The sequence below is a fragment of the Ricinus communis genome, chromosome 3, assembly GCF_019578655.1.
Source record: "Ricinus communis isolate WT05 ecotype wild-type chromosome 3, ASM1957865v1, whole genome shotgun sequence".
NCBI classification, from domain to species: domain Eukaryota; kingdom Viridiplantae; phylum Streptophyta; class Magnoliopsida; order Malpighiales; family Euphorbiaceae; genus Ricinus; species Ricinus communis.
The window spans coordinates 29,001,517-29,028,944 of NC_063258.1; the positions used below are offsets into that span (position 1 = coordinate 29,001,517).

The window sequence follows — 27,428 nt, forward strand, 5'->3', positions numbered from 1 at the left end:
TAGGGTCACTCTAGTCCACCAACCCCCAGTTCTTTTTTTCCTCAATTTCTTTGTTTCCTAGTTATTAGCTTTCAATATATCTTTTAAAGTCCCAATAACGAGACAAATGCTTAATCATTAAGCTATTAATATTAGTTTTTTGAACAGTCATTAATTCTCAAAGAGAGGTTTTGTGGTCATGTGTCTGCTGGCCAATTATAGGACTTGTTTACTCCAGGTAGGTGTAGCTATTCCATTGCAGTTTTTAATATTCAGTGATCAAATGAAACAGATGGTAACCCTTTACCAGCTTTACCTACTTACTCTGCAATTTTTATGGTTTCCTTTGCAACGCCGCGATAAAGACCTCTACTTGTGATCTGTGCTTCCCCAAGAAGGAGATGGAGATGGAAGATGATGCCTCCAGCCTTGTGAATATGACATACATTCGCTACAGCAACTATTTTTTAAAATTTTGGATTCGATAGGATATGGTAGAAATATTTATATTAATTTAAAAGTATATAATTACTATCCATACATAAAATAAAATGTAAATTCATTCAGATTTATATTACATTTCTCTTCTATTTTATACCTAAATAGAGAGAGGCCTTATTTTAATCTCAGGTGCATTATTGGAGCTTTCCAAGACTTTCTCCACTATAACTACTGCACTTCTTTTGAACTACCATATTCATTAGATCATCATATCCAAAAAGAATATCAATTCAACAAAAGGACCATATCCAAAATAGAGGAGTTACCAAAAATCAATGTCATGCTCCTAGGTTAAGTGAAAAATCTGTTACTTTTTTTTTCTTTTTACCCTTTTCTTTTCTCTTTTGTGATGAAGTTAATTGATTGTCCTATAACTTGGTGTCCCAAACGTGTCGCTTCCCACTCTACTCTAGTGTTCAAGATCTTAAAGTGACAGCACCTGTATACTAACTGCACCATTGTTGCAGAATTTACATCTAATCCACTTTCTCTTACAATACACATACTCTTAATTAAACCTAAAACCTTTCCCTTACCTTCAAATACACTTATTCCTCAACTACAACGACAACAACAACTTGTTTGATACTCTACATCTCACCCAAACTTATAATTTAGAAATAAATAAATAAATAAATAACCATTCTTCCCTCTTTAGATCCATGTCCAAAAATCTCAAATTTCCATTTCAATTCTCATTTCCCATCTGTTTTTTCACTTCTATCAATCTACCCATTAACCACTTTAAATAGAAAAAGCAGTCTATAACACAAAAAGATTCAAACTTTTTATTCTCTAAATTGATGATGTTAGAGACAGCTTCACTTGGGCGATTACATTACCAAAGGCTGGAATTGAAGAGATGGGTACCAACATTTTTTTCCTCTCATAAAACCCTTTTTACAGTACTATGGATCGCAGCGTTTGCCTCGGTTTTTGTGTGGCAGAGAAATGTGGTTGGCGATGGATTTGCCGTGTTCTTTAAAGCGTCGCCAATGAGGCCGATGCCGAAGCTGAGACCAGTGGCATTTAATTTGACTGATTTTGGTGGAGTTGGTGATGGTGTTACTTTAAATACCGAGGCTTTCGAGAGGGCTGTTTTGGCTATTTCTAAGCTGGGTAAGAAAGGTGGTGGACAGTTAAATGTGCCTCCTGGGAGATGGGTTACTGCACCTTTTAATCTTACTAGTCATATGACTTTATTTCTTGCTGAGGATTCTATTATTCTTGGAATTGAGGTTAGTTTTCCTTGTTTGTTGCTTTTGAGTTTCGGACTGTGGATTGTGGACTTGATTAAGTGATCACTCAGTATTGTGGGCATGCAGTGATTGTTACCTTCTAATCATTAGTTTTATTTCTATGAGTTTTTGCTAATATAAGCAATATCAGATCTGACGTTTAATTCAGCTCAGATTCATATTTGAAGTAGTCTGCATTTTTGGTTGATGTCTAAGTTGGATAGGAAATGCCTAATTTCATTGTAGTCTTAAAAGTGTCAGAGTAGAGGAAAGATAATGGATTATATTGTGATTATGAGAATTATGAATTATCAGCGGACAGGATTAAAAAAAAAGTGTGATTGTTGAATACTTATGCAGTGAATAAATTTTGAAACTAGAAGAGAAAGCATTAAATGCAAATGCATCCATTAAACGTATATAAGATCTGATTTACTAAAGTTTCTGATGTTAACATAGGATGTTAGAAGGGCTAATGTTTAAAGTCTTGCTATGGTAGAGGCAGAAAAGCCTATACCTTTTCTCTTCCAGCTCGTTCAGTTTTATCTATTTGTAACTTTTTAAGCAGCACGTCAGGATTGCACAGTTAGTTGTACGTCACTTAAGGGTAGTGTCTATTTCATTCCTTTAAATTTATCCTAGACATGTATGCTCCCGGTATTAATGTTTTCTGCACCTTTTTGGACATAAATCTGGGAATTTTAAATTTTTCCCTGATCTTGTATGATATTTTGCCAATGTGCCTTTTGGAGGCATGCGATTCATAGTTTCTGCTTTAAAATTTGTTCCAATCCGCTTAAAAATATTTAGATCTAGCCTAGTTTGAAGTTATATGAAAAGTCTGCTCGATTTTGAGATACAGGCTTAAAGAGGAGTCCCCTGTAACTATTGTTTAAATATATTGCACTTGCTCTTGGCACAGGCCTGAACTCCTGAAGTAGAGAACTTCTGATTGTTGCTGACTGTAGATTTGATCAAAACCAAGTAATATAGACAGTAAAACAGAATTTAGATGCAGTTATCAGCCAAGCAACTACCATATAGTCTGCACAAGTAATGTGGTAACCTGCAAACGGTTCAATACTTGGGCATATTGTGATGTCTAGCTTATGTTGATGACATTAAAGATTACGTATTAACTTCTTGTTTAAGCATTTGTCTCTTTTTTCCTTGATGTTTATTTGATTCTAGTTGTCAACGCTATTGCTTATTTTTGTTATTTTCCATCTGTAATATTAAACAGGATGAGAAATATTGGCCTCTGATGCCTCCATTGCCTTCATATGGATATGGGAGAGAGCATCCTGGACCTCGATATGGGAGTTTAATCCATGGTCAGAATCTCAAAGATGTTGTTATAACAGGTTAGTCTAAGTAACTTCCATTAATCCACACTGATATAAATCTTACTACATGCTTAATATTTTCTTATTTAGGAAAAGTACAAAATTGTACCCTGTGATTTGCGCTATTGTGTTTTATGACCTGTGTTCTTTTTGTTGGGGTTTTCTGTTTTCATCACATTGCACTTTGCTTTCCTACCAACTAATATCATTGGGTTTCTATATCTAACATATATAAATATAATGGACTTTTAATAATACAGTACCATGGGATGACCTTTTTGTTCAACCGCTGTGCATCTTGGCCTACAATGCCATTGATCATGGTGCTTCAAGTTGGTGGACCACATTGTGAAAATCATCTTAGATTTATTTTTCTGAAAAATAGTACTCCAGCACAATGGCTATGTGGAGATTCTTGATTGACTTTAACGTACAAGAAAAAGATTCAAACAGAGAGAGTAAAATTAATTCTATCATCCAATTAGGTTTTCATACCTCATTTCAGGTAACACTTCAAGCTTGGAAATTGAATTGGTGGCATGATTGGTATTAGTTCTGGCTTGAATTCATTAATGGATCTAAGTCTAAGCAAGTCTATCAGTGTTTGGATGTAAATATGGTTAGCATTGAGTTCTGAGCGTCTTTTATTGGCAAAATGATTGTTTGCTGACTGGATCTGATATTAGATTATGCTTTTGTTGATTAACAGGACACAATGGTACCATAAATGGACAGGGTCAAACATGGTGGAAAAAGTATCGCCAAAAGCTTCTCAACCACACAAGGGGCCCACTTGTGCAGATAATGTGGTCAAGTGACATTCTGATCACTAATATAACATTGCGTGATTCCCCATTTTGGACACTCCATCCATATGACTGCAAGAATGTAACAATCAGGAATGTTACGATTTTGGCTCCTGTACTTGAAGCCCCAAACACTGATGGAATTGATCCTGGTAAGTACTTATTACAGTTGCATATTTCTCTCATAAAGAATGAAAGGAAGGATATGGGGTATAACGGCTTCACTTTGACCTCAAGTTGCCTTAAGAGATAATCAGCCTTGTTACTGATGTAATCTAGAACTTTTTGCATACTCTTTCTTAATATGGACTACTCATTGAGCACTTGTTCAGCAATAAAATTTCCACATCAAGAATGAGGGATAATGAAAGAAAGATAAAATGGTATTTAGGGCAAGTAGGAAATGTTTTATCAGTGGTGAGACATGCTCTATTATGGGAGTTTGGCAGCCATACAGTTCAGGTTCGGGTATCAAGGAATTAAAGAAAAACTTCTATGTGAGAGTTCTACAGATCAGAAATCCTTTTCTAATGTCATTTATTTCAGTTTTTCTCTCCAAAAAAATAGATATCGTTCTTGCATATAAGCAAATTGCATCGCTGTTGCTGCCGTTTTTGCTCCATTGGATGTTTTCTTTTTGTCTTCTTTCTCCTCTAATGCAACTTAATAATATATGTCAAATTGATCTGCATAAAGTATGAGAGAGGATGCCATCGAAGTATTAATTCTGCTAATTCTTGTTGGTCGCTAGCAATTTCTTCTTTCCATCCTCAAAATATTACTTGCTAAAATAATTTGCAAACAGATTCATGTGAGGATATGGTAATCGAAGACTGTTACATAAGTGTGGGAGATGATGGGATTGCAATAAAGAGTGGCTGGGATCAGTATGGAATTGCATATAGACGACCTTCAACAAATATTCTCATCCGTAACCTTGTAGTTCGGTCAATGGTCAGGTGAAACCTCTTGCTCAATTTTGTTCTGACTTGGTGCATGTTCTATGTATTCTCTTAATGTGAGTGGAAATGCTACTTTATGGTTCCATGCTGGCATGGATAATAAACATCTTTATGCCCAAATATTGCATTACGGAATCTTTTATATAATGTTCAAGGTGGCTTCCCCTTGCATTATGGAACCATGGATGGATGCATGTATAGATAATATCATGATTTCATATAGCTTTCATTTCTCCAGCGGACTGCTCATGATTTCAAGGTATATCATATTTGTGACTACATTTTCAAATGGTAACTAAGGTCCACCTTGGTTGAACTTTGTAACAGTGCCGGCATATCAATTGGCAGTGAAATGTCAGGTGGTGTATCAAATATCACTGTGGAGAACCTCCTTGTATGGAGCTCCAGGCGTGCTGTTCGGATCAAGACTGCCCCTGGAAGAGGCGGATATGTTCGGCATATAACCTACCGTAATCTAACGTTTGATAATGTCCGTGTTGGAATTGTTATCAAGACAGATTACAATGAACACCCTGATGAAGGATATGATCCAAAGGCTGTTCCAGTACTTCGGGATATAAGCTTCACTGGGGTTCATGGTCAAGGTGTTCGTGTGCCCGTGCGGATACATGGGAGTGAAGAAATTCCAGTAAGGAATGTGACTTTTCAGGATATGTCAGTGGGATTAACATATAAGAAGAAGCACATATTCCAGTGTGCCTTTGTTCAAGGTCGTGTAATAGGTACCATCTTCCCTGCCCCATGTGAGAACCTTGATCGGTATGACGAGCAAGGACGGCTTGTTAAGCGCTCTGTCTCCCAGAATTTGACAGATATAGATTATGATTTTTGACAAATATGTTAGGTTATCAATGTCCTGGGCATAAGCTTTTCAGAGGTCAATGACTTCAACTGTCTCTTTGATGTAAGCTGGCTAAATCACCTTGGAGCGGTTAAATCTAGTTGTTACCTTTCCTGCCAATTTTCATTTTCGCCCCAAGTCATAGAGTTGTTTTATTTCTTGACAAGAGTTGTATATACAGAAAATTCTCAGTCGGTTATACATTGAAGAGGTTACTGAAATGCGTAGCTTTCTTTTTTTTTTGGAACGGTCCAAATCTTTCATATTACATAGATCAAAAATTCCTTCTGAGTCTCAAAATAACCGACTCCAGTTCTAATTCTATGACATTCTTTGAAGCCCGTTTCTCAGCCGGGAACGCATGCATTGCAGTTAAGGCTCTTTCTGGAGAGAAGGGCTCTTTAATGCTTATGGCAGCATCCTCAGAGAAATGAAAAAAGCATCAAATTTGGGCAGTTATGCTATCTATCTGAAATGACCAGATGGAGCATAAGAATTAAGAAGAAGTTTAAGATTCTATAAAAGTGCCAAAGAATCGAACTGCTCATGAGCTGTTGCGAGCTTAATAGCCAGGGCTCAGGACTCAGAAATTGGCTGCTTTGTAGGCTTAATAACCGCTTGTATAAATAGCTTGATAGTGAGCTCGTTAAAGTGTTTGAATATAATGATTTTGTAGAATCTGATTAGTTTTCAGGTATTTTGGTCACTGTATACTCATAGCAGGAATGGAGGATCACCTTTGATGTTTTTTCACTATAGAATGGGGTGGTAGTGGTGGACAAGGTGTAATGGGTGTGGCCATGAGAGGGGAAAGGATGCTTTCTTCCCAAAAGTGGGAAACAAGTGGGGTGAAGTGAAGCTACTCTTCCTTCCTCAAAGTAGTAAAAGATACAAAAGAATACAATTTACCTGTTCTAACTTTTTGACCATCACAATTTTGGGACTCCTGAATGTACTTTAATAATATACAGGCCGTTCAATCCCTTCTCCGTATAATTTGTTGTCCTCTGATCTTCATGAGATAATAATTTAGGGTTGACTCAATCCAACCTTCCAGTATAAGACTTGACACATAAAAATTTTACAAGAAATTATTTTAATATAAGTATTATTTTTGACACATAAAATTTAAATTTATTTATTATTTTATATTTTTTTATTTATTTACTAATAAATTACATTTTTAATTAAACACCGACTTCAATTCTAAAAAATAGCATATTAATTATATTTTTAATATTATATTAATTAATAAATTAATTTTTAATTAGATAATAATTCTAATTCTAGAAAATAACATGTTAAATTATATTTTTAATATCATATTCAATAATAGATTAATTTTTTAATTATATAATAAATTTTTATTCTAAAATTAATAATATCAATTATAGTATTAAATTATATAATACTAAAATTAATTAATAAAAAATTTTAAAATAATTTTTATATTATTACACTAATAAAATTTTAAAATTTTAAAAAAATTAAAAAGAATATTTATAGTTAGTTTACTATTATTTTTTTAAATATTTTAAATTAATATTAAATATTTTATTAAATTATATCTATCAATTTAATTTTATAATCGAAATAATAATAACACTCGTCCAATGCATGGATAAACGACCAGTTTAAATAATAACAAGAAAAGTATTTATGATACCAATTTTGATTGAATTTATAATTATTTGCATAAATTTATATTTCAATAAATGAAATACTCCTTTTATTAATATATAAAAATAATCCATAAAATCAAGTTAGTTTTTATTTTTGTTGAGATTTAAATGCATTTGTATTTCTGAGGCCAAACTTTACGTGCGTGGAAAAGTTTTTTTTTTTTTTTTTCTTTTTCCTTTTTAAGGAGAAAAAAAAGGCCTAAAACATATAATGGTAAAGGCGCCATAAATGGAGGTTCATCATTGAATGGTGTTAACAAAATCTAAAATCTTTAACAAGATGTGCACTAATTGCTAAGGATTTTATTAATCTTAACAATTAATGGAGAAGTTGTTGATGGACCATCCTCTAACCTCACCTCATAATTTCTGATTTTGTTGTGCTTCCCATAATGATCATAGTTTGGTTTCATGCGAGTTTTGGATTCTATGTTTGTTCTTGATTTTATGATTAATCATGCCAGGCATCAGGCATGATAAATTGATAATAATGATGATGAATTAATAACTCTATCAATTTATTATCCATACCATAAACCTCACCAATTCATTATATGCATCTTGTGAAATTTAAGTAAAATAATAAAAACGAAAAAATCATCTTATTTATAAAAAGAAAGTTTCTTTAATTTTATCAAAGGTAATTTCATTCCCATTGTAATTAACCCATTCAGTTAAATTAGGAATTCAACTAATTAGTATCCCACACAGTACATAATTTGTGAATTAATTAAGTTAACTATATGAGTGACCTTTTAAGAATCTGCAAATTAATAATATCCCACACCACTTTTTTTTTTTTTTCATATAACTTGTAATTTTAAGTTAATAATACGAATTAAATTTCTTTATGGTATAATTCAAATTAAAAGGAAGATACCCACATTCAAATCAATCAAAAGGTCCTTTGAATTTACTGTATCCCATCTATTAACAATAATAATCATCATAATAATAAATATTCTTATGATTAAGAAGTAAGAATTTATATTCTAAAAAAGAAGTAATCATTTTTTTTTCTTAATTAGTCTTTAAATTAAAAGTTAAAGGATAAGAATTTTGAAATATTTAATGTCCTTAATTATCTGAGTATGGTCTTATAATCACCCAATAAAATGAAAATGCTTATGATTTTATCTATTTATTCTTTAGATTTGGGTTGGAAATTAACTTAAGCTGATGAAGTTTAGGGTTATACCCGTATCCAAGACAAGTTCATATGTGGGCCAAACATGGTGCAAGGAAAGGGGGGATGTTGGGGAATAAATTTGGAAAGGTGGTCTATTATAGTTGCAGAACATGCTCTTTTACTTCATCACATCAAGGACCACTCCTCTTTTATTCTATGAAAACACTAACTCAATCAAAACGTGCATATATAATTCCTCAATCGAATATATTTATTTTCTTCGTTATCACTATGATCATGAAACACGAACACAGTGTTTTTAAATGATAATGCAAATCATTAATTCCAATAAAATTCTTTGGAATTATTTGCTTTTAAAAAAAAAAATCACTTTTTTATTTTTGAAAAAAAAAAAAAAGAGTAAATAAATTTAAGTTTTACCTACTTAAATTATGATGTTTATTACTTCCTATATGCAATGATTGGATGGTGTTTTTTAATTAATTTTTAAGAAAATGATTGGATGCTGTTAATTATTATAACATTCTCATAGTCATATTCAACTAATAATTCATCTTAACAGAAGATAACGCGTTTGAAAACAGAAAACTTCAAGGTTGAAATGATTAATTAACATATTAAGTTTGTCTCAATTAAGGCGGCATAGTAGACCGATTTATGTATTCAGAATTTTTGTAGTTTTGTATTCTTTATACTCTGTGTTTGATGTATTATAATTATATAGCTGGAAGGAGTGATGGAAATGCAGTCCGACTAATTGAACTGATTAATGTTTAATATACAGTCCAAATCACATGGCATTGACGAGTTGACAGGGAGTTGGTGGTGTTGGGTTTATTTAAAATATCATGCTTTTCTATTAGTTGTCTATTACTTAATGACTAATCTTAAGTTAATAATGATGCTGATTCAATATTATAAAAATACACAACAAATATATGATTAACATTATCATCAAAAAGTATGGAGTTAAAGCATTGCATTTGGCAGTAAATTCTTTAAATCATATAAAACATAAAAGGGAATAAATTTGCAATTTACTTTGGGAACAACATACATACATACATATAAATATGTTCTATTAATTATCTTTCTTATATTAAGTGTAATTATGATAAAACTGTGTTATATTGATTAGTATTAGTTTTCCCGTCCTTAAAAAATAGTTTATTTCGTAAATTCAAAAAACTTTTCTTTTATAATTAATACAATTCTTTATTAGATTTTTTAACTATCAATTCATATTACTTTTATTGAATTTATCAACTCCCTTATTGATATTTCTATAATTTCTAATTATTAATATTGAAGTAAAAAGGAATTTGCATTATTATTATAAAAGAAAAAAGGATTTTATAATTTTGGAGCAAAAAGTCAAACTCTAACATATTTAATAATGATTAACGAAAGCTTTGTTATAGAAAATGGATCATAATTTAAAACAAAAAATCACTCAAAAATTATTAATTATATCTTTTTCAAATTAAATATTCTTTGAACTGAGAGCAGTAGATTCTTCCGGTAAATAAAGTAAAAAGGATATATGGGGCCAGTATTGTAATTTTATAACACAAGCAGGGCAATTACACAAACGAATACAAAAGAAGACACGCAGAACACGTGGTGGATTCACACATAGCAAAGTCAACGTTCCGCCCGTGACAATAATACAAAACTATTTTGTTTGTATTTTTAAATATACATTTTTAATTAAATACTTTATTAATGTAAAAATGAAATGATATTCAACTGTTATGTTTTCGTACTTCTATTTATATGAAAAGAAAAGTTTTCATACTTCTATTATACATTCAAAATATATTACATCAATATTAGATATAATTTTTGTTTTGAATAAATAAATTTTTTGATTCAGATATTTAATGAAGCTGATAGTTGTTTCTCACTAAATAACTATTTAAAAGTTTTTGGTAAACAGTAGCCGATAACTGATTTAGTCCCAATCAGCCGGTGATTATATCATTTTTATTTTAAAACTTTCTAATTTGATTTTTTTATTTATCTAGACACGATTATTCTTATTAAAACTTATTAATAATAATTTATTTTAAATTGATTTCATAAATTATATTAAAAAATTATAATATTTAAAATTATTATATTTGAAATTATAAATTTTTATTAATAACTAAAATAATTTTTATATCTTCAATAGTCATTTAATATACTAATAGTAACCGTTAATAAAATTCTACTAAACAGTTTAATTTATCAGTCACCGGCTACCGACTGTATTGATCACCTGAACCAAACATGTTTTATATCTGCCGTTTGATCTATATCATATATTATAACTCAATTTGTTCTAAATTTATTAAATTCGCTAAATATCTTAGGCTTAACATAAAATATTATATATAAATAATGTCCTATTTTAATTTATTAAATTTTTTATTTAAAATCTATAAATAAAATTTTAACTTTATTCAATTTAATTCAGGTATATTTTATTTAAAATCTAAAACGTTTTTTATCTTCTTTGAATTAATTTTTATAAAGTAAAATATACATAAAAATATAAAATCAATAGTTATTCATTTAAAAAAAGTCATCTTTAAATTTAGAAAGATAATCTCTCTAACATTAATAATTAATATATATATATATATATATATATATTAATTATATTAGTGATTAAAAAATTCTGCAAAAGTTTATCAGCAATAAAATCCTTTTTATGTTAATAGCATAAATATACATTTAAGTGATTAATGTTTTTAGTATATATGTCTTGGTTTTCTTTTTCTTGTGGGTAAAAGGATTTATCTCAGACATTCTTATATCATCTACACGAGGAAAAGTGTTCTCTAACTATCCTTTCATATTAGGCCTCGTGTTTATGTCGACAAATCTGCTTTGCATGTGCACCGCTCTTATGCTGCTCAACCACACCCTTGCTTCTTTTCCCTCCGCGTGTCCCACACGGATATCTAGGTCGGTAGAAGGTGTATTTTTGCCGTTAACGTTTTGTACATTTACCCTGAAATTAATTTTTAGCTCAAAAAAATACAAAATTATCGAAAAGCTATAATATAAGCTCCTCTCTATAACTGAAGTTTAACAGAGTTATCATCCATTAGATATTTGCTGATTTGGCAAATCAAGTGGATCTAATTTTGACCATTCTCCGTAGTTGACCTAAAGACAACATAAAAATAAATAAATAATGGCAGTGCTGAAAGTATATATCCCAAGCAGTTGAATCTCATTGATCTTATCGAGAATTATTCTAACCATATTTTCTTTAATGATCAGTCAAATTTACTAAACTCATAAACTCACAAAAGAACACATTTATCTGAATACATCCGCTTTGCAAATTAGACCGCTAAGTTTTATTACAAAAAATGTAAGTACCATATAATCGGTATATTCTGAAAATACCACAACATAAAGTATGTGTTGCAGAGAATGCAAGTTGTTATTTGATATACAACTAAATCAAAGTGCCATTTACATTGAAAAATAATAATAATAATAATAAAACATAAAAACTCAATAATCCACCATGAATTTTAGAATTAAAGAAAAACTCAATTTACTATAAAAAAAATAATAATAATAATTGATATGCATATCAATAGATCCATGAGGGACACCATAGGACTTAATAGTAGGACCAGTGTCATAAATAGAACCCTTATATTTAGTGTTTTTAGCAACATTAAACTTGACCATCTTCCAATGTTTTGTAACTTCTTTTGTTTTTTGGCGGATACAAGGGGTTAACAAACCCAAACAATAAGACCGCTAGAAACGTCATCGACAAGAAGACCTCTAACACCACAAGAGCTTTAAAAATAAAATGCAAACCCAAGACAAGTCAAAGGCATAATTTATAAGCTAATGGATAATATCAGCTTTTAAATTTAACTCCATGACAATGGCAAATTGAAGTATTGAGCCGGAAAACTCAGCGATTGACTCATGAACCTCTATTTTTTAAACACATTTAAGCTATACTATCAACACTACATTTCAGTTCATGTCACTCTTAACAAGACAATCGCGCAATATCTAAAAAAATATCTTAATCAATAACCTTTATGCATTGGCTTTTTTTTTTATTTACATTTTCGTAATTATAATTGACACTGTTCCAATGAAGTGGTGGGGATGGAGACAGAAATAGGTCGAATTGGTGTTTGGATTCAATTGGTTTGATCATTTTATGTGGACGAAAATTGATTGAATTTAGTATGCAATAAAGATTTTAACAAGAGAGAAGCAGACACACAATTTTTTTTTAGATTTTTTTGGTCAAATTGTAAATTTTTTAGATTAACGAGAGAAAAAGAAAGGAATGGAAAAGAAAGAAAAAGAGAATGAAAAAGAATCGAGAAAAGAAAGAAATTAGAGAGAAAACAGTAAAAAAGCATATTAATATTAATTTTCTTGTTTTCGGTTTTTAATAATTTATTATATTTGAACCCACTTGACTTGCCAAGTTAGTAAATGCCTAACAAATGTTAACTCCATTAAGTGTAGTTACAAAGAAGGGCTTATTTTACAATTTTTTTTGACAATTTTATGTTTTTTGAGCCAAAAATTAGTTTAAAAGAATAATTGGTAAATTTAGATGTTATTTAAAATTTCTTAATAAATAATTTAATTGTTACAGACACAAATAAAAATTGGAATTATTTCTTTTAAAGAGTCCAATTCTAAGTTAGTTTATCTCTCACACATTATTACTTTTTATTATGATGATAGGAAAATATCAGTTTTTATTTTTATCTTTCTGATAATAAAATTATTATTATTATTTTGTTTGAGATCAATAATGTGAACAAAAAGGGAAACAATAAGAAAAAAGATGCACAACTGACGACACGAGCAGATTACAAATGGGAAAGCATGAAAATCTCGTGAAAGAATAACACACTACACTACCAGGCCATCCATGACCATCAAATCCTGCCTTTCTTCATCCAACAGTCCAGAATCTTCTCACGCGCAATCGCCATTAATCAATTTACGCTTGGCTCAAAGGGAACGTGAACGTGCCGCTTTCTTCTTCTTTTTTTATTTTTTATTTTTTTTATAGTAGTTTAATTTATTAAGAAAACCAACCAACTGGTGGAAGTGGTCCCCACTTTTGGTCGTATTGCTTACCTGGAAGCCGGCACGTAAGTTAAACGAGCACCGCAACGCCGCCAACGTCGTTACATCTGCCGCCGTCTATATATGGCTGCAACTACTGAAAACATGGGAACTAGTGCCACATGATCACAATGTTCGGCAAGAGGAATGTGTGCGCTCTCAACTCACAATAACTGAAAAAGAAGAAAGAATATCATTTTTAATAGACTATTTTTATTTTCGTCAATAACATTTGTGATATTCCAATTATTTGCAATGCTAATTGATTAAAACACTATAAACGTCGTAGATAAAAATGTAAATTTTAAACGTTTTATCTGATAAGATAAATAATCTTAGCGCAATAGTTTATAAAAAACTTAACTTTAAAGAAAAATAATAAATATTAATAAGAGATAGAAAACAGATATAAGTAAAAGGAAAGAGGAGAGTTTTCCTTTTCTTTTTGTCCCAAAAGAGAAACCAACAACAGACGGAAGACAGAAACCCAAACTCCGTCAACCTAAGGCAAAACCGTAAAATGAGAAGAGAAAACGTGAGGCAAATGCTACGCAAGTTGGCGATATAATTATAGATAGACATTAGATATCCGGTCACGCAAATATCGCCTTTTCACCCTGAAATCTAAATTTAAATTTAAAAAAGAAAAAACAACTAACACGTGCTTCAAATATCACTTTTTTAAAATAAATAATAAATGAAAGAAGACACACAACCAAAGAAAACTATTCAAAATCAGTACCCTCGAGTCGACGAAGCTGCAAGGAAACGAGCTTAAAAAGCCCACATATATTCCTCGTGCTTCTTTAAACCGTCAAAACCAAGTTTTATTCAAAAAAAAAAAAAAAGAATAACTCTCTTTCTCTCGATACAAATTTGTCGCTAAATGCAAGAATAGAGGACGATCTTTTTACGATAACTTTTGTTTTGGATTGGGATTTCCGTTTCTGATTCGGTGGAGAATTATGGCTGGTTCGCCTGAGTTCGTTGGTCTTTCCGGTCAGAAAACGGCGAGGTTATCGGAGAAGAATAGCTTCTCCCAGAAGTGTAGTTTGTTGAGTCAGTATTTGAAAGAGAAAGGCAGTTTTGGAGATCTTAGTCTCGGCATCACATGCAACAACAGCAACAACAACGCTGATGCAAAAATTAATACTGGAAATGGAAACGGTGCGTTTTCTAATTCTCTGTGCTTGAATTTTAATTTTGTTTGGTGGCAGAGAAAAGAAAAGAAAAGAAAAGAAAATTTATTGCTTATGGTTGTTCTTCATTTATTCTGTTTTCAGTTTTTGTTAATTAACTACACCTTTCTTTCTCTCTCTCTCTCTCTCTCTATATATATATATATATATTTGGAGTACGACAGAGTTTATTACATGGATTTGGATCTGGAAATCTTTAAACTGCTTTTAATTTTTTTTTCAAGAGTTCTGTTTTCCTTTTAATCTTTGCCGTAGATATAGATCCAAAATAATCTGAGTTATAAATTTGACATATTCATGTTTAGTGGTTCAAAAATAATCTAAGAACCTGCCTCGAAACACTCAACTTTGAACAGTTCAAAATTCATGATTATAACATTTTATCATGACGATGTTTTATTTCTGTTAGAAAGAACATCGCCCCTTTATTCCACTAGAGCACCGCACCCACTATAAAAATGGCCACTGGCCATGTATTAAATATGTGGAATTAACAATCTTCTCTTCCCTTTTCTATTACCAACGCGAAAACAAAAAAGCATAGAAACTCAAGAGATCTGATGTCTTTCCTTTTGTATTATCCGTATGTTACAGGTGCATCTGACATGATCAAACAAACAACAACGATGAATTTGTTTCCGATGAGTGAGAAACACGTTGATGTTCCTAACAGAAACATGGTTACTAATTGTAGATCCATGGACTTATTCCCTCAACAATCTGGTTTTGTTACTACTACTCCTGAACCTAAGGAAGATATGCAAAAGAGGGCTGATTCAAGGTGCATTGACTTGCTCATTTTTAATCCGTGAATTTGATTTGAATGATGTATTTCTTTTCTTTTGGCTGATTTGTGGCTTTGTGTTTGTATTGTGCTAGTGTTCACAAGCCTGCAAGCCCAGAGTCTCAAAATGCACAATTGACTATTTTCTACGCTGGACAAGTGATCGTGTTTAATGATTTTCCAGCTGACAAGGCTAAGGAAGTTATGCTCTTAGCTACCAAGGGAAATTCCCTTAATAGGTTTCCTTCTGTTCCAGTCAAGAGTCATCCTCCTGCTTTTGCCCCCAGTGTATCTAAAGCCCCTGCTGAGTCCAACAGTTCACTATCTTCTGCCTCCAATGCTGTTCTTAACTTTAGCAACAATTTGATTCAGGAGCGCAAGCTAACTCCTCCTCCAACAATTGGAAGTGGTAATTTTCTTCTTCTCTTCTTGGTTTTTCATGTATTGATTAATCTAGGAGAATGATGAATTTTTTGGAAAAAAAAAGTGTTTACTCGTTTAGGAGAATGATGAATTTTTTGGAAAAGAAAAAGTGTTTACTCGTTTAGGAGAATGATGAATTTCTTGGAAAAAAAAAATTGTTCTCTCGTTTACCAAGCTTCTAATAAAAGTTATTGTTTGTTCAACACCAGATCTGCCAATTGCAAGGAGAGCTTCCCTTCACCGGTTTTTGGAGAAGAGAAAAGAAAGGTAGGCTTTTATACATCATGTTTAAAAGGAAGGAAAACAAGAATTCCTTGACAGTTGTTTGTGTGTGTGAAGTACTGAACTAATTAGGTTACGGATTACGTTTTGGTTTTTAGATTTTGTTATGGGATATTAACAGATGAAAAAGAAAAAATTGTTCCTTTACCATCAACAAGCAGTTCTTTTGCATTTGATTCGTTAGAGTTGTTATTTATTTGTTTCTTGGCAACTTCTTTGCAGGATTACTGCAAGTGCTCCCTACCAAACAAGTGGCTTGCCGGCCATTCCTCCAAAACCAGCAGCTGAAAGCAAGTCATGGCTCGGCCTGGCTGCTCAATCTTCACACTAGCTTCATTGCTAATTATATTCATTTTTAGTTTCTTATTACAATTTAGGCCTGTTATGTCATTTGTTTTAGGCTCCTCTTTATATATATATATATATATATATCTTTTATAATCTTGGTATTTTTGGCGGGTGAAATCCTGCTGTATCTCTTAGCTCTCATTTTGGTTGTTTAAAGCCGAGGCTTTTCACCATAGTTCTAACTTTTTTTTTTTATATCAATCTTACTGTATTAGTTTTTGTAATCATCTCTAGTGATTATGTTAAAAGATTATTAATCATATTCCTTGTCTATATGATCATCAGCTTCAGTATGCAGTGAGAATATTTGAGGCCAATAGTTATCGTGCGTTGTGCTATTGTACACGAATTATGGCATTTCGGATCCACACATTGGACCAATCGAATGGCTAAGATGAGTATTTATGTGTTTTAGAGGATTTCATTTCTTCCGTTGTGAAAAAAAAAAAAAATTATTATTATGAGAAATTCTTCCAACATGATTTATCCACCTGCGTGGCCCACCTATTTTGCGAGAGAATTACTCTGTAAGGAAAACAGGGATATTAGGCGTACCTATTTATTGTGGTTTTGCTTTTGCAACAGTAATTAGCTACAAAATTTATAAATAAAAGACGTCCCATCAGCTGTCAGAACTTGGAAAGCAAAAGGCGGGAAAGATTATACATCTAAATTGATAATGACACAATAAAAGAATCTCCCACTTCATGATACATATAAGCTATTTAAACTATACGGCAGCCACGCGTATCTCACAAAAGAAGAACGCGGAAAATTGTTGGATTTTTATAATAATAATAATAACAAAAATGACTTATGAAATAAAACCTATTTGTGTTGATTGGTCCTTCAAAATTTACTTTAAAAAATAAAATAAAATAAAATATAATATAATATGCGTGTTTGCTCGCGAATAGTAATTTATTTATAAACTAAATAAATAATGGGCAGATGAACTATTGTCACGTTGTTCATGTTTAGAGAGCTTTATATATTAGTATTATAGTGGATGGGAAAGGTTGAAAGAGAGAGGCATGTAGAAGATAAGTAATATTTTTGCTAATTTAATTGAGAGATCACATGCAATGTTTGAAAATTGGTGGTGCTGACTTTATTTGACCTATTCCAGTTCCAATTCGGTTACATTTATAATGTGTATGTATTATAGGCACGCGTTTCCTTTGGCAATTTTTAATTCATTTTCATATTGCTTTTTTCCTTTTTCTTTTAAAAGAAATAAAATGGTGGATCCCAGCACCCATTAGTTAGGTGGATTATTTGAATCATTTTCACATGTACATCCGGAAAGTGCAGTACTGCTCTATACATTTCATGTCGATACTGTCCCACTTTCATTCAAAGTTTTCTTCTTACCAACTTTCAAGTTTGATCGCGTCAAGAGATAAGCCTCTAAGGTTTTATGATTGTCCAAAACCTTTCGTCTTTTCGTTCCCGTACCTTCTCAAGGTAATAAAACACCTTGAATATATCTTTATTTTATTTTCAATTTTTTCTTTTTTTATCATTTTTGTTTGCTAGATAATTTGATTAAATTCATTTATAATATTTATAATTCGGCCAAAAAATAATATAAAATCTATTTAATTGAATTTATCAAATTAGTTAAATCTAAATTATATTCTAGACAAATATATAATTTTTTTTAATAAATACTTTATTAGGAAGTCGATGTATTTTATGAGATTATAAAATTTTTAATTTTTTTTTTGTGTCAAATTTATTTCAAACGTAATATTTATTTAGTTCAAAGTAAATTTTAAAATTATTATTTAACACGTTAAACATAAAAATTAATTGGTAAATAAAACTAATTTACTAATAAATTTTAACTAAATAAAGTATTAATTATGGATAACCAAATAGGCCTTTGATGCATTTTCTTTCCTGTATGCTCACTGCTTATCTTATATTATACAGGGAAAAGTAAGAATATGTGCCTAGAAAATATAACATAATTATTTCCTAAAAAATAGAACATTTTTATGGGAGAAGAAGTAAAATGAAGAAAAGAACTGCTCAGTTACATGACCCAACAACTAACAAACAGCTATGGCAGGAAGATGAAGTTTGTTAGTATTGTTTATGTTAGAGATGGTGTTGGGTTTAAACTAGTTTTTGGGAGGCCTAAGCGGTGCAGCCCTGAGTCAGATTCAATCCCGAATTTGAGATTTGGCCTTTAATTTATCAGGAGAAGAGATCAATTGTTGACAGTTCAGCCCATGTCTTTTGGGTCTTTAACCAACCCAGCAGTAGCTGTAATTGAATGCAGACCTTATTTGCACTAGTCATTAGTTCAGACTCAAGGACCCATGTAATTTCCAAAAAAAAAAAAAAAAAAGTCAAGAAAGATACATAAATTTGTTGATAAATTACACATCTCAACCGAAATGGAAAAAAGGCGATGATCAGTAGGCTTTTCTTTTTTCAACAAATTAAACTTTCTTTTACCTATTGTAAATCAAAACAGAATGAAGACGAACAAGTTCAAGCCGAAGAAACTTTTGCTCCTGTAGAAAGATCTTCCATATCAGATTTTCTTTGCTTTCCAGGAAACGAATTAATTTTCATTATTGGTTCTAGAAACCAAAAAGAGATAAAAATTTGCACTTACTTATATAATGAAAAAGATATCATAATCTAAAAGCATGCAAATGAAATAATAATAATCTTTTCTAACTTAAATAATGTCTCGAAATTTAAAATTTAAGTATGTAATAGTATTAGAATTTTTAAGATAATGTTTTTCTAACTACAAAAATCACATTGGACACATTTTATATTATTCTAAATTATTAAATAAAAAAATATAAAATCTTATAATATAGAATTAGAAAGAAAAATATAATAAAAGAATTGGAGAAAATGATTAATTTATTATTATTTTAGTTTCTTTTTTAAAAGAAAATAACAAATTAAAGTGAATAGAGTAGGTGTAATTAGACCCCCTACTATAAAAAATATTAGAATTTAGGATTTATTGACTTTTCCGGAAAAGGTAAAGGGCTTTCTTTGATCCTTTGGCCTTTTCTCTTCTTTCGTATGTTTTATCCTCAGTACTCGAGCCTAGTCTCCAACCAAACAAAGCATAAAATAACCAGAAAATAGGCGGCAAATGGCAAGCAAGTGAATAAACCTGGTGTCGATAACATACGAAAATTACTCTCTAAATTAGCATTTATTAAAATTAGAGAAGAGCAATGGTATAAAAATGAGCTCGGCACTGTCGTCTCCTTACTAATTAGAGAGTCAGTCTCTCTTTTAGTTGCTTCATCTGTTTCTCTCTATCTTTCCTTCCCTCTTTCGAGGGTTTTTTTTTCTCTTTTTCCCCCTTTTTTTCCTTTTCTTTTTCTTTTTTTTCTTTTTTTTTCTTAAAATTTATTTTCCTTTTTTTCTTTTCGTTTCTTTTCATTTCCCCCCTTCTTCCAGCCCTAACCCTAGATTCTCAATCACCACTCACAAACTGAAAATCAGCTTGGTAGATGATGCAGCATCACAGGCTTAAGCAACAAGCCATGATGCCGTACCCTCATCCTGCTCTCGTAGCAGCTCCTCAGGTTAGCTTTTTTTCTTAATTTTTTTTTCTTCAGAATATGAATATCTGGCGATAAAAAATGTATGCTTTCAGTGTATTTTTTGTGTATTGATTATTATGTGGTGATTTAAGTTTGATGGTTAGCTAAAAATTCGGTTAAATTTGATACTTTTGTGTTAAAGACGTAGCTTTCTATTTGTGCGGCCTGAGATTTTCTTTTTATATATATTTTGAAGTATTTTTCGACCAATTGCTAAAAGATTGATAGAGTTAGGTGTTTACTCAAGAATATATGTTTCTTTTTTCTTACTCTAAGCACTTGCTGGAATTAGGGTTTTAGAGTTAGTTTTTTTTTTTTTTTTTTTACATTTTCTTTATTTTGCAGATAGAACCTATCTTGAGTGGAAATCTGCCTCCTGGTTTTGATTCAACTACATGCCGAAGTGTGTGAGTGTTTTAGCTTTTCTTTTTTCTTCAGCTTTTCTTTTTTCTTCTTTTTTTTTTTTAATAGAAAAATATATTTTTTAATTTGTTTGTTGTTCTGACATTGATACCTGAACTTGGTGACTTTGATAGTTTAAATCTTTCTCTCCATGGTAATAATATAAAGTTTGTTTCCTTAAGTTATGTGCTTATCTGTTCACCTAACTGTTTTATTTTTGTGTTCAGTATAACTATGTGATTTGCTTACAGTTGACATACATTTCTCTCTTTTTTTTGTTTTTGTAGGTAGATTCTATTGATTCAAATGTGTTTTTGAATTTGGCTATTTAAGTTTTCTGTTTTTCTTCTTAATTTTTTTTCCCTGAATGAAAAATTGCAGATACGTAGGAAATATCCACCCTCAGGTTACAGAACCCCTTCTTCAAGAGGTTTTCTCAAACACTGGACTCATTGAAGGATGTAAACTGATTAGGAAAGAGAAGGTTAGGTTTCATTGCATGAATCTTACTGATTGTTTATAGCTTGCTGGGTGGTCAATTTCCATCCATATTGTTCACTCAAGTGCTATAATGAGTACTATAGCAGTCAGGCTTGTCCTTGTGATCATTGTCCAGTTTGCTTCTTGGTGGCTTTGTTGTCTCATTGGCTGCTTGCATATTTTGCTAATGATATGTTGGACTTTCTGTTTCTTCTCTATGCAGTCATCCTATGGTTTTGTTGATTACTTTGATCGCAGATCAGCTGCTCTTTCCATTGTGACCCTTAATGGAAGACATCTGTAAGTTTGAAGCTAGATTTTGGACTATCTTCTGGTTCCTTCCTTTTTCCTAATGTATTATATATGAATTATTTTACAGGTTTGGACAACCTATTAAAGTGAATTGGGCCTATGCTAGTAGTCAAAGAGAAGATACATCAGGTTTATAGATGCATGACTATTTGTTGAATTTGATCAACACTGGTGCTGTTTACTGTTGTTACATATTAAACTATTTTCTTGTTGACATGTAGGCCATTTCAATATTTTTGTTGGTGATCTTAGCCCAGAAGTTACAGATGCTACATTGTATGCAAGTTTCGCTTTGTTTCCTAGTTGTTCGTAAGTTCTCTTTCTCATTTGTGCTACACAAATTAATCGGTCATTGTATCCTGTGAGCACCTACTCTGCAAACTTATATCATCTGAGGCTATTTTTTTCTGTGTGTTTGTTCAGAGATGCAAGGGTTATGTGGGACCAGAAGACTGGGCGCTCAAGGGGTTTTGGGTTTGTTTCTTTCAGGAATCAGCAGGTACTGAAATCTCATGGGATTATCTTTTTGTATAGTAATTCTCCATTCTGGTATCATGAATTTCATTGATTTTTTTTTTCAACATGGTCAGGATGCTCAGAATGCAATAAATGAATTAAATGGTATGAGAAATTCTATCCTTATGATACTATTTACTCACTGTTCTCCTATCTGATTGCATTTTCTTTTGTAATCAACATTTGAAAGTATACTGCCGCAGCAGAAGTACATAGCTCAGTTTGCTGTTGTTTTACTGTTCTATGAACCATATTTGCTACAATTTGAGATGGAATACGAGTTGTTTAGGGAAATGACAAATGCTGATGAGTTATGAAAAGTATGAAACTTTGATATAGTTTGCAATTGAATTTGCTCTAAAAAGAAACCTTATGAAAAGTGTTGCTGCAATAATTAATGTAGTAGTCTGATAAACTGATACTAGACTGGCAGGTAGGTATATTCTTCAAAATAGTTTTGGAATCTGTTCTGCCCGCATGACAACAGCTTGGTATGGTGGAGATAGACTTTTATGTAAATGGGTTTCACACTTTCTTATCATGAATTATAATATACCTACATACTGACACTTTCATGTGTATTGGAGTGCGTTGTGTATTTTGTTGTATGCATGACAGATTTCCAGTTGGGTACATTTCTTCATTTTGGGTATCACACGAGTGTGGCTGGTCTTTGATATTGCAGGGAAATGGATTGGAAGCCGACAAATTCGGTGTAACTGGGCTGCAAAAGGTACTACATCAAATGATGACAAGCAGAGTTCTGATGCCAAAAGTGTGGTAGAGCTAACAAATGGAACATCAGGTGAGCTTGTCAATTATCATGGAACTTTTAGTTGATGTGGTTGATTATAATGTTTATGTAATTTAGTTCCCATTGTTTGTTATGTAATGAGCACTTTTGCCCTACTTTTCTATCTGACAGATCATGTTTTTATATTTGTGCCTTGTGAGTGCAACAGCATGGTTTTCTTTAAACGTGCACTAGGTGATATGTCTTTTAAATGGCATTTCGTACAGTTTCTTGTCTGCTTTGATACTTCTTATTTGCATTACTGCATTTTGTATTGCTCCTGTTAGTATTATCGGTAGTGGTATCCCTGCGGTGTTCTTTTTAGTGTCTTTTCTGTATTTATATGTGAAATATGCAATATGTATCTTTTTTCCAAGCTAGAGCTCATGATACTTTTGATTGATGCAGAAGACAGCCAAGAAAAGAATGATGATGCGCCAGAAAACAATCCTCAGTATACCACTGTATATGTTGGCAATCTTGCTCCTGAGGCAAGGATTCATTGCTAACTTGTAACTAATGGCCACTTGGCCCTCTACTGAATGCAATCTTGATATTTTTCTGACACTTGTTATGGTTTATTCTTTATCTGTTTGGGTGAAGGGGAAAGTTACATTGTAGTTTAGTCTAGTTATTTACTCCCTGCAATATAACACATTCACCAAAGGCATTCGTGAGAGGTCTCTTGGTTAGCTTTGCTTTCAGATTTGGTGTCGAATTTTGCTTGGATCAATAGATTTGGTGTGATCAGTGAATTTTATTATTAAGTATATATTTTAATTCATCTACCACAGGACTGCGTCCAATCAGGAATGTAAATATTTCTCTTATTTTTAGAGGACTTGGTCAAAGTGGTTGATTGAATCTCTGTCCTGTCATGAAATACAAATGATACCCGGTATAAAACTAAAAGTGATTGTTCTGTAAACAACAATTGAGGAACATCTGTCTTTACTCCCCTTAATAAATGAACAAATCATTTACAGGTTACTTCTGTGGATCTCCATCGGCATTTCTATGGACTTGGTGCTGGGACTATAGAGGATGTGCGGGTGCAACGCGATAAAGGTTTTGGTTTCGTAAGATATAGCACGCATGCTGAAGCTGCCCTTGCTATTCAGATGGGAAATGCTCGTATTCTATATGGCAAACCAGTAAAGGTGAGTTTTTCTTTTGGAAAGAAACCTAGGGAAAAACTCTTCTAGGATAAGACAATTTTAATACGTGAAAATAAATTTAGTATATGGGGTGCCTTTGTGAGTTGCTCCTAAATATGAATTATGAACAGTCTTTCTGCTTATTTCTTCTGATGATCATGTAATATACTCTGCTTCATGCAGGTTATATTGATTTCAATGTATGGATAGTTATTCTTTTGTGCATATCTAATTGCTTTTGGCACATCTTGAGAAGAATGAATAATTTTCCAATAATTTTATGTTGCAGTGTTCATGGGGTAGCAAACCCACTCCACCAGGAACAAGCTCTACCCCCCTTCCCCCGCCAGCTGCTGTGCGGATGCCGGGTTTTTCAGCTGCTGAGCTTGCAACCTATGAACGGCAGATGGCTTTGAGTAAAATGGCGGGTGCACAAGCTCTAATGCACCCACAAAGTCAGCTAGCTCTGAAGCAGGCAGTCATGGGAATGGGTGCAGTCGGCACTAGTCAGGCAATATACGATGGTGGGTTCCAAAATGTTGCAACGACCCAGCAGCTTATGTACTACCATTAGTATACTGTTAGTAGAACTACCCCATGGGAGGAATAAACACTTGGAAAACTGTAGGATAATGTTTATTATGTGACATGCCTGCTGTGTATTGATAACATGTGTTTCTTTTGGTAATGAATCATATGATTATACAAGCAATTGTTACATTTTTTATTTTTATTTTTATTTTTATTTTGTTGTATCATTTACTTTGGGATGGGAATGAGCTTATGGAAGGATCTACTGCGTTTTTTTCTTTCTGTTTTGCCGTCAATCTTTTCTTATCACTTGCTATCCTATTGTCAAAGCAAATCAAGGATTTAATTGGATGCAGCGAGGATATCTGGCTTAGGTGGTGTTTGGTAGATAATAGATAGTCTTGCTGGGTGTCACGGCAGTTCAGGTATTTGGTTATCAACTTTTAATGTATCGTCAACATCTCCGAAACTGTTGCCAAAGGCTTTTAAAGGTTCAAAGTTGAGATTCTGATGAGAAAATTGCACGAGGAGTGAGCAAAACTTTATTTAAAATCCAAACCAAAATACCAACAAATCAAATTGAATTATTTAAATAGTTAAATCAAAACAAACACAAATTATTTAAAAGGTAAATTACCATGTAGTTTAAAGCTTACATTGAAGGACACATATTTTTTGTTTTAAAACGATAACATGCGTTTTAATATTTTAACATTTTTTAGTTATATTCAATATTTTCTCATTATTAATAGAAATATAACTTTTTTTATAAAATAAGTATTTCTAAATAATTTAGCATTCAATTAAATATTTTATAATCATAACAAATTGGTAAAATATATATATATATTCTTTTGTTTTAACCAAATTTAAGAATTATTTTTTGAAATAAATTTTTAATATATTTACAAATTCTATGATGCATTATAAAATCATAATTTAATGATAGTTTATATTGAATACATGCAAAGATTTATAAAAATAATAAAAATATAAATATGTGTCTAAAAAAATAAAGAAAATAAAACACGTGATACTCCTTTAATTTAAAAAATTTCTCCGTCTCTAAAGTGAAAAAAACGCCAAACTACAAAGTAATCTTTTGAATTTTACCTTTATATACATATTTTGTATTAATTTACATTAAATAAAGATGACATATAATTTTAACAAATTACATTAAACTGTAATCAATTAAATTTTATAATGTAGTAAATTGTAATTGATTAATGAACTTGATTTTGGTTTGTATCAATCAAAATGAACCATAGCTTAATTGATTTGATATCTTGTAGGGCCAGACTCGGGTGGTGCAGCTCAAGAGTAGTTAAATTGAGTCTTTATTATTGTGATCTGAATATATTCTATTCTTTAGGTGTCTTAGGTAAGATGCTTGTGTTTAGCTTTCGTTTGATCCCTTTAACCCCTTAACGTATATATAGTGTTATAAATTTCTCTTATAATTATGAAAAAATTATAATTTAATTAAAGTTTGAGTATTAATATTTTTTATTATTGACGAAATAATAGAATTATAGATAAAATATGTAAATATCTTGTTATATTATACAATTAAGATTGATAAAATAAAATAATGTTATAAAAAGACAAAACATTTATTCTTCTATAATTATATATATAAATATTACTATATAAAAAAGATATTTTCCTAAGTCGAGATTAAAAAAATTTATAGGTTATTATAATAATAAATTTATTTTTATTTATAACTAATTTAAATTGGGTTCGTGTAACAGTATAAAAAATATTTTTATATAGAATATGATTATTGAAAAATTTTACTCTATATATATATATATATATATATGTATCATGTTTAAGGATTGACATATCTTTTTGCAACTGATATCGCAGTTGTTTCCTTCTACTTTTATAAAGTGTAGATTCGTTTTTCATGTGAACAGAGAGGCATTATGCCATTTTTCTTTAAGAGGCCAACCAAATAAACGTGACACAAAAATATATAATTCTTATTCAATATCAGTTACATAAATATCCCATGCGATAATATGGAATCTTATTCTTTTTTTTTTTTTTAATCATGGAGCTTGGAACTGAAACCTCCCTCTATGTTCCTACTGAGCCACACAATTAGCAAATGGACTCTTATTCTCTGTCTAAAATTATTAAATTTTGTCTAAAAAATGTGTAAAATGTAATTTATATGTTGTTTGTAATATTGTTTAATCCCTCATGTCCTTTTCTATCTAACACTCGTTTTACTTCAAAGAAAGTTAAACTGAATCATGCAAACTATTTACTGACAGAACATTTTCTATTAAATATGTTGTTTTTCCTTCTTTCTCAATCTTAAAAATCTCAGCTTGAGTCATCGATGGTTCTCCTGTTTTACAGGAAAAATTTAGAGATTAAGCTATTGGCCACTTGCATTAGAAAATGTTATTCTATTACTGAATTATTAGAGCAACTCTGGATATCCTTGTTGCAGGTTTTCTTTTTCTGGAAGGGATTGAGGTCTGAGGATGATCTCTACTTGTTGACACATAAGCTTACTTCAACTCTTAGAATCTGAGTCTAGGAAGGCATGAGGTGGGGGTTTTGTTCTTATTCTATTTTCGTTCTGTAAATCTTGTGGACCTGTAAATTTGGATTTCAATTTTTCTAGGGGCTGATTCTCTGGTTATGCAAGCCTCCAGCTGTTTATGCATGTACCGATCCCTAACAAATATCAGAGATATGCTCAATTTTTTACTTGATTATTTCAAGGTCTGTCTTCTATCAGAGATCGGTCCTACTCTCTAGTGGGTCAGCAACTTATCAATGGACACATGTTGCTTTTTTTTTTTTTTTCTTTTCTCATTTCTGGACATTTACGGACCGACTCTTTCACTCGAAGATGAATCGAAATGCATGCAGAATGAAATTTATAGAATACTTTAAAAGTTGGGTTTCTTCAGAATTTATTATCCTGCTTTT

At 31.4% G+C, this 27,428-nt stretch overlaps 3 protein-coding genes across 4 annotated transcripts; all 3 read left to right on the top strand.

The window, feature by feature from the left end:
* Nucleotides 1-683: 683 nt before the first annotated feature.
* On the top strand, nucleotides 684-5,915 carry LOC8259080 (probable polygalacturonase). The gene is made up of 5 exons (XM_002516198.4): nucleotides 684-1,718; nucleotides 2,962-3,082; nucleotides 3,774-4,022; nucleotides 4,676-4,829; nucleotides 5,160-5,915. Exons 1-5 carry the CDS (start codon nucleotides 1,284-1,286, stop codon nucleotides 5,683-5,685), a joined length of 1,485 nt encoding a protein of 494 aa, XP_002516244.1. The 5' UTR covers nucleotides 684-1,283; the 3' UTR covers nucleotides 5,686-5,915.
* An 8,475-nt stretch (nucleotides 5,916-14,390) lies between these two features.
* Nucleotides 14,391-16,946, top strand: LOC8259079 (protein TIFY 10A). 2 transcript variants are annotated; one of them, XM_002516197.3, is made up of 5 exons: nucleotides 14,397-14,817; nucleotides 15,444-15,630; nucleotides 15,729-16,042; nucleotides 16,266-16,323; nucleotides 16,561-16,946. In XM_002516197.3, the coding sequence occupies exons 1-5, from the start codon at nucleotides 14,616-14,618 to the stop codon at nucleotides 16,667-16,669; spliced, it is 870 nt and encodes a 289-aa protein (XP_002516243.1). In that variant the 5' UTR covers nucleotides 14,397-14,615; the 3' UTR covers nucleotides 16,670-16,946. The 2 variants fall into 2 exon arrangements, with proteins under 2 accessions (XP_048227608.1, XP_002516243.1); XM_048371651.1 differs by lacking the exon at nucleotides 16,561-16,946 and having other exon boundaries at nucleotides 14,391-14,817; nucleotides 15,729-16,090; nucleotides 16,136-16,318.
* Nucleotides 16,947-19,913: 2,967 nt separating this feature from the next.
* LOC8259078 (oligouridylate-binding protein 1-like) lies at nucleotides 19,914-24,647 on the top strand. Its single transcript, XM_002516196.3, has 12 exons — nucleotides 19,914-20,261; nucleotides 20,625-20,686; nucleotides 21,063-21,165; nucleotides 21,385-21,461; nucleotides 21,541-21,602; nucleotides 21,695-21,782; nucleotides 21,897-21,972; nucleotides 22,064-22,094; nucleotides 22,675-22,794; nucleotides 23,191-23,273; nucleotides 23,769-23,942; nucleotides 24,229-24,647. Exons 1-12 carry the CDS (start codon nucleotides 20,187-20,189, stop codon nucleotides 24,511-24,513), a joined length of 1,236 nt encoding a protein of 411 aa, XP_002516242.3. The 5' UTR covers nucleotides 19,914-20,186; the 3' UTR covers nucleotides 24,514-24,647.
* Nucleotides 24,648-27,428: the final 2,781 nt, after the last annotated feature.